The sequence below is a fragment of the Salmo trutta genome, chromosome 28, assembly GCF_901001165.1.
Source record: "Salmo trutta chromosome 28, fSalTru1.1, whole genome shotgun sequence".
Taxonomy (NCBI): Eukaryota; Metazoa; Chordata; class Actinopteri; order Salmoniformes; family Salmonidae; genus Salmo; species Salmo trutta.
Window position 1 is genome coordinate 4,213,323 of NC_042984.1, and position 15,131 is coordinate 4,228,453.

Here is a 15,131-nt window from a genome sequence, read left to right on the forward strand (position 1 = left end):
GTATGGGTAAACCTGTCACTGGGATCCAACATGGATGCTGAGCTGCAGGCCTGTAGTATATGTAAACCTGTCACTGGGATCCAACATGGATGCTGAGCTGCAGGCCTGTAGTATGGGTAAACCTGTCACTGGGATCCAACATGGATGCTGAGCTGCAGCCCTGTAGTATATGTAAACCTGTCACTGGGATCCAACATGGATGCAGAGCTGCAGGCCTGTAGTATATGTAAACCTGTCACTGGGATCCAACATGGATGCTGAGCTGCAGGCCTGTAGTATATGTAGCCTGACTCGTTCGTTATCCAACCTCTGTGTGGGCTCACGTTACATGACACTGAAGATGTCAGTGGTTGCCAAGGAACGAGACAACCTTGTAAACACTTGCTGTTTCATAACTCTCCTCAATTTATAGAATCAATGGAGACTGCATAAGGATATTGGCTATTTGGGGTTTTGGCATTGAATGAAACAGAGAGTAGCTAGTTAAGTGCAACAGGCAGGATCTATTATCTATGGAGAGAGAAAGAAGACTATGGCTGTCTACAATCTCTGACAAACTAAGGATAAAATGAGATTGAATTGCCACGTCGGTGAACTGTCGTTTACTGACACTGTTCCCTTTCCTCTATTCTCCTCTGAATTGCCAAATGACTCATTCGACAAGGACGAAGAAGAGGAAGGTAAATCATCGCTGCATTGTTCCTTTCTTCCCCTATTGATGACACGGAGCTAAAAGCTGAAGAGATGTTGTTTCTGCGACCTAAATGACACCCTGTTCCCTGTTCCACTACATAGAAAATAGGCTGTCATTTGGGAGACAACTTTCATCCCCCCCAACAAAATTTTTAAATTTTTTTTTTTTTAAAGCCTTTATTCAGCTTTTCTCCCTCTCTGTTGTGGATCTAAGTAGGCGCTGTGTTGAAGTGAGACTGAGAGAGCCCATCCAGGAGCAGATGTTTCTTTATGAAGGAGCTTTACTTTCTCTCTCTCTCTCTCTGAATCATTATCTTTAAAAAAAAAACACTATCATGCATTGCAGTGTTCTCTAAGCAATGCCTGCCTGCCTGCTTCGAAATACAGCGTTCACTTCAGCAAACTCAACTTGTTCGTCTTAATTAGGAAATATAGTCTTTTACCCCCAAAAAAATGGCTGATGGATAGTTTGGTTTGGTTCTCAGTATAATGGATTGGATGTTTAATGACAGCGGAGCACTAGCTAGACGCTGTCACACATCTCTTGGTGTATTGATGTCTGTTGCTGTCGATGTTGGTACCCCTTCCTCGGCTGGCAGGACACTGTGTGTGTGTGTTTGTGTGCGTACGTGCGTGCGTGCGCATGTGTGTATTTCTTAGATGAAATATGGAGTCTTTTGCTGTGAATTGCCCATGGCAGTCCTGCTGCGGTATCCATGCTCATTGTCTGAATGATTAAATCTGACTGTTAATATTTGAAGCACTACCTTATGGGTGTGTGTGTGTGTGTGTGTGTGTGTGCATGAGATCGTGCGTGCGTACGTGCGTGCGTACGTGTGTATGTGCACGCGTCTGTTAACACATTATCGTATGGACAGATGAAAGAGAATCAGTTGAACCTTTCTTCCTCCTATTTAATGGAGTGTCATGGCTTCAGGCAAGGCTGAAGAATACAGCAATTACATTAGATGCTGTAAATCACTATTTAATGGAGTTTAATAGCTTCAGGCAAGGCTGAAGAATACAGCAATTACATTAGATGATGTAAATCACAATTTAATGGAGTTCCATTGCTTCAGGCAAGGCTGAAAACTACAGCAATTATACAAGATACTGTAAATCACAATTTAATGGAGTTTCATGGCTTCAGGCAAGGCTGAAAACTACAGCAATTATACGAGATGCTGTAAATCACAATTTAATGGAGTTTCATTGCTTCAGGCAAGGCTGAAAACTACAGCAATTATACGAGATACTGTAAATCACTATTTAATGGAATTTCATGGCTTCAGGAAAGGCTGAAAAATACAGCAATTGTACGAGATGCTGTAAATCACTATTTAATAGGGTTTCATGGCTTCGGGAAAGGCTGAAAAATACAGCAATTGTACGAGATGCTGTAAATCACTATTTAATAGGGTTTCATGGCTTCAGGCAAGGCAAAAAAATACACCAATTATATGAGATGCTGTAAATCACCATTTAATGGAGTTTCATGGCTTCAGGCAAGGCTGAAAATACAGCAATTGTACCAGATGGTGTAAACCACAATTTAATGGAGTTTCATGGCTTCAGGCAAGGCTGAAAATACAGCAATTAAACGAGATGCTGTAAATCACCATTTAATGAAGGTTCATGGCTTCAGGCAAGGCTGAAAATACAGCAATTATGCAAGATGCTGTAAATCACAATTTAATGGAGTTTCATGGCTTCAGGCAAGGCAAAAAAATACAGCAATTATATGAGATGCTGTAAATCACCATTTAATGGAGTTTCATGGCTTCAGGCAAGGCTGAAAATACAGCAATTATACGAGATACTGTAAATCACTCTACATCAGGAGATTATCATTAAATCACAATAGATCACTATACTTTGGCTTGTGAAAGTATTCACACCTTTGGCATTTTTCCTATTTTGTTTTTCAAATGGATTTTTGTGGGTTTGTATCATTTGATTTACACAACATGCCTACCACTTTGAAGATGCAAAATATTTTTTTATTGTGAAAAAAAAAGAAATAAGACAAAAAAAACAGAAAACTTGAACGTGCATAACTATTCACCCCCCAAAGTCAATACTTTGTAGAGCCACCTTTTGCAGCAATTACAGCTGCAAGTCTTTTGGGGCATGTCTCTGTCAGCCATTCTTGCCCATTCTTCAAGGAAAAACTGCTCCAGCTCCTTCAAGTTGGATGGGTTCTGCTGGTGTACAGCAATCTTTAAGTCATACCACAGATTCTCAATTGGATTGAGGTCTGGGCTTTGACTAGGCCATTCGAACACATTTCAATGTTTCCCCTTAAACCACTCGAGTGTTGCTTTAGCAGTACGCTTAGGGTCATTGTCCTGCTGGAAGGTGAACCTCTGTCCCAGTCTCAAATCTCTGGAAGACTGAAACAGGTTTCCCTCAAGAATTTCCCTGTATTTAGCGCCATCCATAATTTCTTCAATTCTGACCAGTTTCCCAGTCCCTGTCTATGAAAAACATCCCCACAGCATGATGCTGCCACCACCATGCTTCACTGTGGGGATGATGTTCTCAGGGTGATGAGAGGTGTTGGGTTTGGGCCAGACATAGCGTTTTCCTTGATGGCCAAAAAGCTCAGCTTGGCTTTTTTATGGCCACTATTCCGTAAAGCCCAGCTCTGGAGTGTACGGCTTAAAGTGGTCCTATGGACAGATACTCCAATCTCCACTGTGGAGCTTTGCAGCTCCTTCAGGGTTATCTTTGGTGTCTTTGTTGCCTCTCTGATTATTGCCTTCCTTGCCTGGTCCGTGAGTTTTGGAGGCGGCCCTCTCTTGGCAGGTTTGTTGTGGTGCCAAATTCTTTCAATTTTTTAGGGCTAGCCGTCCCGCTAGCGGGGCAACTTCCGGTGAAACTGGAGGGAACGCAATTCAAATAAATAATTTAAAAACATTATGGATATTAAACATTTAGGTACATATAATTGTCTTATATCGGCTGAAAGCTTAAATTCTTGTTAATCTAACTGTTCTGTCTGATTTCCCATAGCTATTACAGCGAAAACCTGCCATGCGATTGTTTGAGAATGGCGACCCACCGGCACAGGTTTCATAAATTCCCAAATAGCGATTAAATATTCACTTACTATTTAAAAATCTTCCTCTGATTTGTCATCCAAAGGCTCCCAGCTATAACATGTAGTGTTGTTTTGTTAGATAAAACCCTTCTTTATATTCCAAAAAGTCTGTTTAGTTGGTGCCATCGATTTGAGTAATCCACTCGTTCAACATGCAGAGAAAGGAATCTGAAAATCTACCCCTAACCTATGTTTCAACAAGTCAAAATAGGTTTCTTTTTACTCCTCAGATAACCTAAAATGTAATCAAACTATAATATTTCTTACGGAAAGAAGTATGTTCAATAGGAAACCGATTTTAGCAGGTCTTCATGGCGTGAGCAAACACGAATTTCCAAGACTGTGTCCCTGCGCTAAAACTGATTTGTCTTATTCGTTTTTGAAGTTACAAGACTGAAACCTTGAACGTAGACTGCTGACACCCTGTGGAAGCCATAGGAATTGCAGCTAATAGGAGCTAATTTTCAATATGACCTTATACTTGCCATTCTAAGAGGGAAAACAATTCAGGTTGGTTTTTCTTTGGATTTTCTCCTACCACATCTATTGTGTTATATTCTCCTACATTATTTTAACATTTCTACGAACTTCAAAGTGTTTTCTGCCTGAGCTACAGGCAGTTTACTTTGGGCACATCATTCAGATGGAAATTGAGAAAAAAAGGGCCTAGCCCTCAGAATTAATAATGGATTTAATGGTGCTCCGTGGGATGTTAAAAGTTTCAGGTATTTTTTTATAACCCAACCCTGATCTGTACTTCTCCACAACTTTGTCCCTGACCTGTTTGGAGACCTTGGTCTTCATGGTGCCACTTGCTTTGGTGTTGCCCCTTGCTTAATGGTGTTGCAAACTCTGACGCCTTTCAGAACAGGTGTATGTATGTATGTATATATATATATATATATATATATATATATATATATATATATATATATATATACTGACATCATGTGACAGATCATGTGACACTTAGATTGCACAAAGATGGACTTTATTTAACTAATTGTGTGACTTCTGAAGGTAATTGGTTGCACCAGATCTTATTTAGGAGTTTCATAGCAAAGGGGGTGAATACATATGCACTCACCACTTTTCAGTTGATTTTTTTTTAATCATTTTTTGAAACAAGTTATTTTTTTCATTTCACTTCACCAATTTGGACTATTTTGCGTATTTCCATTACATGAAATAAAAATAAAAATCAATTTAGATTACAGGTTGTAATGCAACAAAATAGGAAAATCGCCAAGTGGGATGAATACTTTTGCAAGGCACTGTAGATGTCCTCTCAGCTAGGGGGACTGCTCTACATAGTTACCACAGAGAGAAGGTCTATGGGTCTGGTCAAAAGCAGGGCTATATATAGTCAATAGGGAGCCTTTTGGGATGCATCCAAGGAATCTGTCTACCAGTTAATTAACAAGTTAACAAAATGACCAGGAATGCATTTAAACTTGACATGTATGGAGACGAAGGATGAAGCTTGGAGATACAGGAATTGGACCTGTGGACGGTATGTCTGTCTGGAGGCAACAGTAGAAAGATCTAAACTGAGACTATCATGCAAAAAGTTGTCTGATAATATCTCCAACTACATCATAATGCTGCAGCTACCACACACACACACACGCACCAGGGCTGGCCTCCATGGAGACACAGAGAGCTGGGTGAAAGCCAACCACTGCAGTCACTCATTTCTACTCCAATGTCTCTGCTGTCTACACTGTCTCCACTGCTACTCCACTGCTACTCCACTGTCTCTACTGTCTCTACCACCTCCACTGTCTCCAATGCTACTCCACTGTCTCCACTGCTACTCCACTGCTACTCCACTGTCTCTACTGTCTCTACCGCCTCCACTGTCTCCAATGCTACTCCACTGTCTCCACTGCTACTCCACTGCTACTCCACTGTCTCTACTGTCTCTACCACCTCCACTGTCTCCAATGCTACTCCACTGTCTCCACTGCTACTCCAATGCTACTCCACTGTCTCTACTGTCTCTACCACCTCCACTGTCTCCAATGCTACTCCACTGTCTCCACTGCTACTCCAATGCTACTCCACTGTCTCTACTGTCTCTACCGCCTCCACTGTCTCCAATGCTACTCCACTGTCTCCACTGTCTCCAATGCTACTCCACTGTCTCCACTGCTACTCCAATGCTACTCCACTGTCTCTACTGTCTCTACCGCCTCCACTGTCTCCAATGCTACTCCACTGTCTCCACTGCTACTCCACTGCTACTCCACTGTCTCTACTGTCTCTACCGCCTCCACTGTCTCCAATGCTACTCCAATGCTACTCCACTGTCTCCAATGCTACTCCATTGTCTCCACTGCTACTCCACTGTCTCCACTGTTGCCACTGTCTCCACTGCCTCACTGTCTCCACTGTTACTCCACTGACTCAACTGTATCCACTGCTACTCCACTGTCTCCACTGCCTCCACCCCCTCCACTATCTCCACTGCTACTCCACTGTCTCCATTGTCTCCACTGCTACTCCACTGTCTCCATTGTCTCCACTGCTACTCCACTGTCTCCACTGCTACTCCACTCTCTCCACTGTCTCCACCCCCTCCATTGTCTCCACTGCTACTCCACCCTCTCCACTTTCTTCACCCCCTCCATTGTCTCCACTGCTACTCCACTGTCTCCACTGTCTGTACTGTCTCCATTGACTCCACTGTATTCAATGTCTCTACTGCTACTCCACTGTCTCCCCTGACTCCACCCCCTCCACTGCTACCCCACTGCTACACCACTTCTACTCCACCGTCTCCTCTGTCTCCACCCTCTCCACCGTCTCCTCTGTCTCCACCCTCTCCACCGTCTCCTCTGTCTCCACCCTCTCCACCGTATCCTCTGTCTCCACCCTCTCCACCGTCTCCTCTGTCTCCACCCACTCCACTGTCTCCACTTTCTCCACTGTCTCCACTTCTACTCCACTGCGTCTTGACTGTCTCCACTGTCTCCGCCCCTCCACTGCTACTCCACTGTCACCACTGTCTCCACCCCCTCCACAGTCACCACATTCTCCACTGTCTCTACTGCTACTCCACTGCTACTCCACTGTCTCCACTATCTCTGCTGTCTCCACTGCTACTCGACTGTCTCCACTATCTCTGCTGTCTCCACTGTTACTCGACTGTCTCCACTCTCTCTACTGTCTCCACTGCTACTCTACTCTCTCTACTGTTTCCATTGACTCCACCCCCTCCACTTTATCCACTGCTACTCCACAGTCTCCACCCCCTTTACTGTCGCCACTGTTTCTACTGCTGCTCCATTGCCTCCACTGTCTCCACTGTCTCCACTCTCTCCACTGTCTCCACTGCTACTCCACTGTCTCCACTGCTACTCCACTGCTACTCTACTATCTTTACTGTCACAACCGCCTCTCCGCTGTCTCCACTGCTACTCCACTGTCTCCGCTGTCTCCACTGTCCCCACTGCTACTCCACTGTCTCTACTGTCTCCACTGCTTCTCCACTGTCTCCAATGTCTCCACCCCTCCACTCTCTCCACTGCTACTCCACTCCACTGCTACTCCACTGTCTCCACTGTCTCTACTGTCTCCACTGCTACTCTACTGTCTCCACTGTTTCCATTGACTCCACTGCCTCTACTATCTCCACTAGCTCCACTGTCTCCACGTCTACTCCACTCTCTCCACTGTCTCCACTGCTACTCCACTGTCGCCACCGCTACTCTGCTGTCTCCACTGTCTCCATTGTCTCCACTGTCCCCACTGCTACTCCACCGTCTCTACTGTCTCCACTGTCTCCACTGTGCCCACTGCTACTCCACTGTCTCCACTGTCTCTCCTTCTCTTTTCACCTTTCTCTCCATCTCTCTTCCTCCTCTTTTCCATTTCTCTCCTCTCTTCTCTCTTTTCCTCCTCTCTTCCATATCTCTTCTCTCCTCTTTCTTCCTCCTCTTCTCTCTTTCGTCTCTCTCCCTCCTCTCCTCTTTCCTCTCTTCCTTCTCTCTTCTCTCTCCTCTCTCTTCTCTCTTCTCTCTCTCTTCCTCCTGACTGTTTGATGTCTTTGCTCTACCTGGTTGCTGAACATTTGATTTCACGGCGAGAATGAACGAGAAAGAGGGAGAGAGAGAGACAGACTGAGAGGTGGTTCAGTAGAGAATCCAATATAAATCAATGTATTTTTTAAACAAGTATCATGTATGAGTCAATGAAAAAGCTCTTCATTAGGATAAATACTTTTAATAGACTCATCATGGTTTCCCCTTGTCACCCTCAATACTTATTCACAGTAATACCCCTAGCCACTACTGAAAGCACACATCTCTCTCCCTCGCTAACTCACTCTTTCTTCACTGTGAAAGATGGGAGAGTTTGTGTTCTCGATGCACACTACGGCAAATTGTTTCCTCTGTTGCAAAAAAAAAGACTGAATCTTAGGGGTCGAGGAGTCCGATTCCTAACGGAATCTAAGCTTGACACACAGAAATGCGAGTCGACACCGGGAGTTGGCGGCCAAGAAGTTGAGGAATCGATTATTTTGGAGTCGACTCCCCACCACTAGAAATGAGTGTATAAACAGTGTGTGGTTGAACTGACAACTGGAGAAACAAGGAATTGAGAAGCTGTTCAGATAAAAAACTAAACGAAGTTAAAGTGAGTAGTTCATTTTAGTTTTTTTGTATCTTAGTCACTAGAAGCAAGAATGCTAGCTAATTTGGCCAGCAAATAGGGGGGGGGGGGGTGTAAAAGTTAACTGGTAACGTTAGCCTAGCTAGCTAACAAATAACAAAATTGCCTTCCCTTCAAGGAAAAAAAAAACATTTTTGCCCCCTATTAAGCCTCAAGATGACAGCTAACATTTTAATTTTGTCCAATAGAAAGTCTTGTTTGCAACTGTTGGACCAATGCTTACACCCTATATCAGCTAGTTGCAGACAAGAGTGTGCAAGGCACTATTGAATGTGTCATTGTCTGTCCATGTGTCACTTTCTGTCATCTCTAATTTTTCTCTCAAACCTGTGTGCACCTACATTATAAACTTTCATTCATTGGCTAGGTTGTAGCAACCTCATGATGCGTATAGGCACATCATTTGAGTATCATGTAGTAGCTTAAACCGAACGCTGTTTACATTGAACTGGGTGAATGGAATTTGAAGGACAGTCATCCAATATGCTGCAATAGAAACAAGGCCGTGCTCATGAGATGAAAAAAATAGTCCTCCCTCATCATAGACGTAACTGACCGTCACTGACATCAATATAGATATCATCAGCATTATATCCTCAGTGAACAAATTTCAGATCAATACCAGACACGGATACTAGGACCTTATTCTATTACAATAGTCAGTATCCTCTGGATACTGTAACAGAGAGATACATTTTTGGCCCCTCAGAGAGGGAAGGGCTGACTAGTCCTTGGGCATTGTCCTTTGTTCCTGGGACATTTCCCATGCTGCTCCAGGGGACAAAGAACACATCAATTAGGGTTGAGCAATACAGTAGTAGGGGGATTTCTGAGGTCTGGATTGGATGCATGTAGAAACTGTCCCATTTACAGAGAATATCCTAGCTCCGTATATGAAATTAATTAAGGACATGAGTATCTGGAGAATGTCTACTTCTTATATTTAATAAAATGTCAGCTATCTGGAAATATATAGATAAAGATATCCCCTGATTGTGACCCTTTTTGCCCAGTGCAGTGTGTACGTAGTCAGGCTGTGTAGAGACGAGACTCATATAGACAGTCCCAAATAAAAAGGGGATGCAGAACAGACATTAAATATTCTCTTTGTAGAAGAGACTCTCTGCAAATCTTCAAAATGTGTAGAAGTGGTGGAGAGGAGGGAGGGAGGAGAGGGGGAGAGAGACGACAGAGTGGTGGCAGGAGAAAGACAGAGGGAGGAAAGGGGGAGAGGTAGAGAGGAAAGAGGGAGAGGTAGGGAGGGGGAGGTAAGGGGGAGGGAGAGGGAGGAGACAGGGAGAGGGAGGAGACAGGGAGAGGGGAAGGAAAGGGGGAGTGAGAGGGAGGGGGAGAGGGAGGAGAAGAAATGGGAGAAGAGGAGAAGAGAGGGGAGGAGAGGAGAGGAGAAGAGAGGGGAGGAAAAGAGAGTACAAGAGATGGGAGAAGAGAGGGGAAGAGAGGAGAAGAGAGGAGAAGAGAGGAAAAGAAAGGAGAGGAGAGGTCAAGGAGAGGAGAAGAGAGGGGAGGAGAAGAGATGGGAGGGGAGATGAGAGGAGAGGAGAACGGAAGATAGGTCGAGGAGAGGAGAAGAGAGGGGAGGAGAAGAGATGGGAGGGGAGATGAGAGGAGAGGAGAACGGAAGATAGGTCGAGGAGAGGAGAAGAGAGGGGAGGAGAAGAGATGGGAGGGGAGATGAGAGGAGAGGAGAACGGAAGATAGGTCGAGGAGAGGAGAAGAGAGGGGAGGAGAAGGAAGGGGGGGGGGGGGTATTTTCACGTTATAGATTGGAAGCCACTGCAGGTTTCTGGTTTTCTGGACCAGAGTTTAGATCCCCTGATCTGTCAGTGTTGACTATGCAGCTCAGTGAGACCAAAGACCTACTTCCAGTGTCTGAATATTTAGTCCGACACCTTTCGTAAAGGCTTTCATCCTCTCTATATATCTATATATCTATCGGTTAGTTGATCAGGGTTATTTTGGCCTGCTTGGTAACACAGGGTTTAAAATAGATCCACCACTTCTTATGTAACAGGAAGTCTTGTTATAATTATATACCCACAGCATGTTCCCATAGCTTCTTATGGTTGCTGTCAGAAGTAAACCTTGTAACTCTGTTCCATTTTGAATTGAAAGCAGGAGTCAGCTGTGTGTGAGGTTTTTATCACATTGTAGGAACTGAGATGAACTGAATCAAAGATTGTCAACAAGACGGTTTGAGGCTTGGACTGACTTGGACCAGCAGACCACAGCAGCAGCAGACTGACTTTACATGTTCCATTTGAACAAATCAAAGGATTTTTCACACTCTTTTAAAAGGAAAACTATCTCAATGTGATCACAATCAATCACCCTTATGCATACCTCTCCCCCTCCCACCCTCTCTCCTCCTCTCCTCTCCTTCTCCCACCCTCTCTCCTCCTCTCCCCTCCTATCCCCTCCTCTCTCCTCCCCTCATCTCTCTCCCCCTCTCCTCCTATCTCCTCCCCCTCTCTCCCCCTCTCTCCTCCTCTCTCCTCCTCTCTCCTCCCTCTCCATCCCCCTCTCCTCCCACCCTCTCCTCCCCATCTCCTCTCCTCCCCTCTTCTTCTCCTCTCCTCTCTTCTCTTCCCCTCTCTTCCCCTCTCTTCCCCTCTCTTCTCCTCCCCTCTCTTCCCCACTCCTCCCCTCTCTTCTCCTCTCTTCCCCTCTCCTCTCTTCTACTCCCCTCTTTTCTCCTCCCCTCTCTTCCCCTCTCTTCCCCTCTCTTCCCCTCTCTTCTCCTCCCCTCTCTTCTCCTCCCCTCTCTTCCCCACTCCTCCCCTCTCCTCCCCTCTCCTCCCCTCTCATCTCCTCTCTTCCCCTCTGCTCCCCTCTCTTCCCCTCTCTTCCCCTCTCTTCTCCTCCCCTCTCTTCTCCTCCCCTCTCTTCCCCACTCCTCCCCTCTCCTCCCCTCTCTTCCCCTCTCCTCCCCTCTCTTCCCCTCTCCTCCCCTCTCTTCCCCTCTCCTCCCCTCTCTTCCCCTCTTTTCCCCTCTCTTCTCCTCCCCTCCCCTCTCCTCACCTCCCCTCTCTTCTCCTCCCCTCTCCTCCCCTCCCCTCTCTTCTCCTCCCCTCCCCTCCCCTCTCTTCCCCTCTCTTCCCCTCTCCTCCCCTCCCCTCCCCTCTCTTCCCCTCTCTTCCCCTCTCCTCCCCTCCCCTCCCCTCTCTTCCCCTCTCCTCCCCTCCCCTCCCCTCTCTTCCCCTCTCTTCCCCTCTCCTCCCCTCTCCTCCCCTCTCTTCCCCTCTCCTCCCCTCTCCTCCCCTCTCTTCCCCTCTCTTCCCCTCTTTCCTCTTCTCCAGGTACACTAAGATGAAGACAGCCACCAACATCTACATATTTAACCTGGCCCTGGCTGACTCCTTGGTTCTCGCTACCTTACCCTTCCAGGGAACAGACTTGTTCCTGGGCTTCTGGCCGTTCGGTAACGCCCTCTGCAAGGCCGTGGTCTCCATCGACTACTACAACATGTTCACCAGCACCTTCACTCTGACCGTGATGAGCATGGATCGCTACGTGGCCGTGTGCCATCCGGTCAAAGCCCTGGACATGAGGACGCCCCACAAGGCCAAGGTGGTCAACATCTGTGTGTGGGTCCTGGCGTCGGCGATAGGGGTACCGGCCATGGTGTTGGGAGATGTGGAGGTTGAACATAACAGTAGGTTATATTGGGTCTGTCCGTCCGTCTATGTTCGTTCTGTCTGTCTGTCTGTCTGTCTGTCTGTCTGTCTGTCTGTCTGTCTGTCTGTCTGTCTGTCTGTCTGTCTGTCTGTCTGTCTGTCTGTCTGTCTGTCTGTCTGTCTGTCTGTCTGTGAAACAACAGAAAGTGGATTTAGTTTGGTTCATTATTAAGTCTGATTTATCTGTTCTACTGTCAGATTGACCTCTAAATTAATCTATTCAGATATTCTCATCTCTCTCTCTCTCCCTCCCTCTCTCTTCCTCTCTCATCTTGCTCTCCCTACCTTCCTCCTTCCCACCCTCCCTTCCGCCCGCCCTCCTGCCCTCCCTCTCTCTTCCTCTCTCATCTTGCTCTCCCTACCTCCCTCCCTCTCTCCCTTCATCTCTGAGTAGATCATCTACTGTATATCATTATACTGCAGCCTGTTGGTCTGGTTCCTCCTGGGTCAGCTAGGGGGAGTGTCATGTGGTCTGGTTCCTCCTGGGTCAGCTAGAGGGAGTATCATGTGGTCTGGTTCCTCCTGGGTCAGCTAGGGGGAGTATCATGTGGTCTGGTTCCTCCTGGGTCAGCTAGAGGGAGTATCATGTGGTCTGGTTCCTCCTGGGTCAGCTAGAGGGAGTATCATGTGGTCTGGTTCCTCCTGGGTCAGCTAGAGGGAGTATCATGTGGTCTGGTTCCTCCTGGGTCAGCTAGAGGGAGTATCATGTGGTCTGGTTCCTCCTGGGTCAGCTAGAGGGAGTATCATGTGGTCTGGTTCCTCCTGGGTCAGCTAGAGGGAGTATCATGTGGTCTGGGTCCTCCTGGGTCAGCTAGAGGGAGTATCATGTGGTCTGGTTACTCCTGGGTCAGCTAGAGGGAGTATAATGTGGTCTGGTTCCTCCTGGGTCAGCTAGAGGGAGTGTCATGTGGTCTGGTTCCTCCTGGGTCAGCTAGAGGGAGTATCATGTGGTCTGGTTCCTCCTGGGTCAGCTAGAGGGAGTATCATGTGGTCTGGTTCCTCCTGGGTCAGCTAGAGGGAGTATCATGTGGTCTGGTTCCTCCTGGGTCACCTAGGGGGAGTATCATGTGGTCTGGTTCCTCCTGGGTCAGCTAGAGGGAGTATCATGTGGTCTGGTTCCTCCTGGGTCAGCTAGAGGGAGTATCATGTGGTCTGGTTACTCCTGGGTCAGCTAGAGGGAGTATCATGTGGTCTAGTTCCTCCTGGGTCAGCTAGAGGGAGTATCATGTGTTCTGGTTACTCCTGGGTCAGCTAGAGGGAGTATCATGTGGTCTGGTTCCTCCTGGGTCAGCTAGAGGGAGTATCATGTGGTCTGGTTACTCCTGGGTCAGCTAGAGGGAGTATCATGTGGTCTAGTTCCTCCTGGGTCAGCTAGAGGGAGTATCATGTGGTCTGGTTACTCCTGGGTCAGCTAGAGGGAGTATCATGTGTTCTGGTTACTAGGGGGAATGTCATGTGGTCTGGTTACTAGGGGCAGAGTCATGTGGTCTGGTTACTAGGGGGAGTGTCATGAGTTCTGGTTACTAGGGGGAATGTCATGTGGTCTGGTTACTAGGGGCAGAGTCATGTGGTCTGGTTACTAGGGGGAGTGTCATGTGGTCTGGTTACTAGGGGGAGTGTCATGTGGTCTGGTTACTAGGGGGAGTGTCATGTGGTCTGGTTACTAGGGGGAGTGTCATGTGGTCTGGTTACTAGGGGGAGTGTCATGTGGTCTGGTTGCCAGGGGGAGTGTCGTGTGGTCTAGTTTCTAGGGGGAGTGTCATGTGTTCTGGTTACTAACGGGAGTGCCATGTGGTCTGGTTACTAGGGGGAGTGTCATGTGGTCTGGTTACTAGGGGGAGTGTAATGCAATATGTGTGATATGACCAGGGGCATCCAATCACAGCCTCACTTCAGGCCTATCCTGGAAGTATCAAACACACACACACACACACAGAGGAGGAGAGGCTTTAAAAAGGGACAAGGCCACACTGACCAAAGTAATGCCTTTGAACAATCAAAATGTGTGTGTGTGTGTGTGTGTGTGTGTGTGTGTGTGTGTGTGTGTGTGTGTGTGTGTGTGTGTGTGTGTGTGTGTGTGTGTGTGTGTGTGTGTGTGTGTGTGTGTGTGTGTATTTGTGTGTGGAGATAGTGAACATAGCAGTAACAGTGAAAAGGTCACAACAGCTACAGACTGTGATAAAGTCCTTCCCATTAGGTCAGTGGAAATAGAGACTGTTTACAGTCTAGTTCAGTGCAACAACACCAAGACACACGAAGAGAATCGCCATCTGTTCTCCTCCACTTCAAAAAGCCACTAAAGGACAATGCCGTTAACAGTTTGTCACTCCGTGCTTCTGAAACAGACCTGGAGCTCCAGTAGAAAACCCAACGTCTGTCTCATAATGTTTAACCTCATCAGGTCCCGAGGACCCCTTTAGATAATATCTGTGTTTTTGTTTGTTGTTGTTGTTCTTCACTACTTTCATTTATCTTCATGTCCGTTCCTTCGTTTTTTTAGCCTTTTATTTTCAGGACAACCAGGTGAGGAACGGATGTAACTCAATTAGAAGCTGGGAATATAAAATAGCACGTTACTGATAGTATGTTCAGTACCTCGTACAGCAACACTTATTCACCATGATTCATTCATTCATAACTGCACTTTCATGCAGTATTCACAGTATACAGTATATTTAACAGATTCTGTGTTTTAATATAGACATAATAGCACTGGTGCTCTGTACGCTAGAAGAGTTGGGAAGTTAGGTTCCTCATGAACAGAGGAGGAGTGAGGAGGGAGGGAGGGAGAGAGGGAGGGAGGGAGGGAGGGAGGGAGAGAGAGAGAGAGGGAGGGAGGGAGGGAGAGAGGGAGGGAGGGAGGGAGGGAGGGAGGGAGGGAGGGAGGGAGAGGGAGAGAGAGAGGGAGGGAGGGAGGGAGGGAGGGAGGGAGGGAGGGAGGGAGAGAGAGAGAGAGGGAGGGA

General features: G+C 46.8%; 1 protein-coding gene across 1 annotated transcript in view; it reads left to right on the forward strand.

Moving 5' to 3' along the window:
• LOC115165292 (nociceptin receptor-like) overlaps window positions 1-15,131 on the forward strand; it is a 59,456-nt gene that overhangs the window by 29,756 nt on the left and 14,569 nt on the right. Inside the window, exon 3 of the mRNA XM_029718337.1 lies at window positions 11,791-12,146. Coding sequence (XP_029574197.1) covers window positions 11,791-12,146 — 356 coding nt within the window. The remainder of the gene's footprint in view (window positions 1-11,790; window positions 12,147-15,131) is intronic.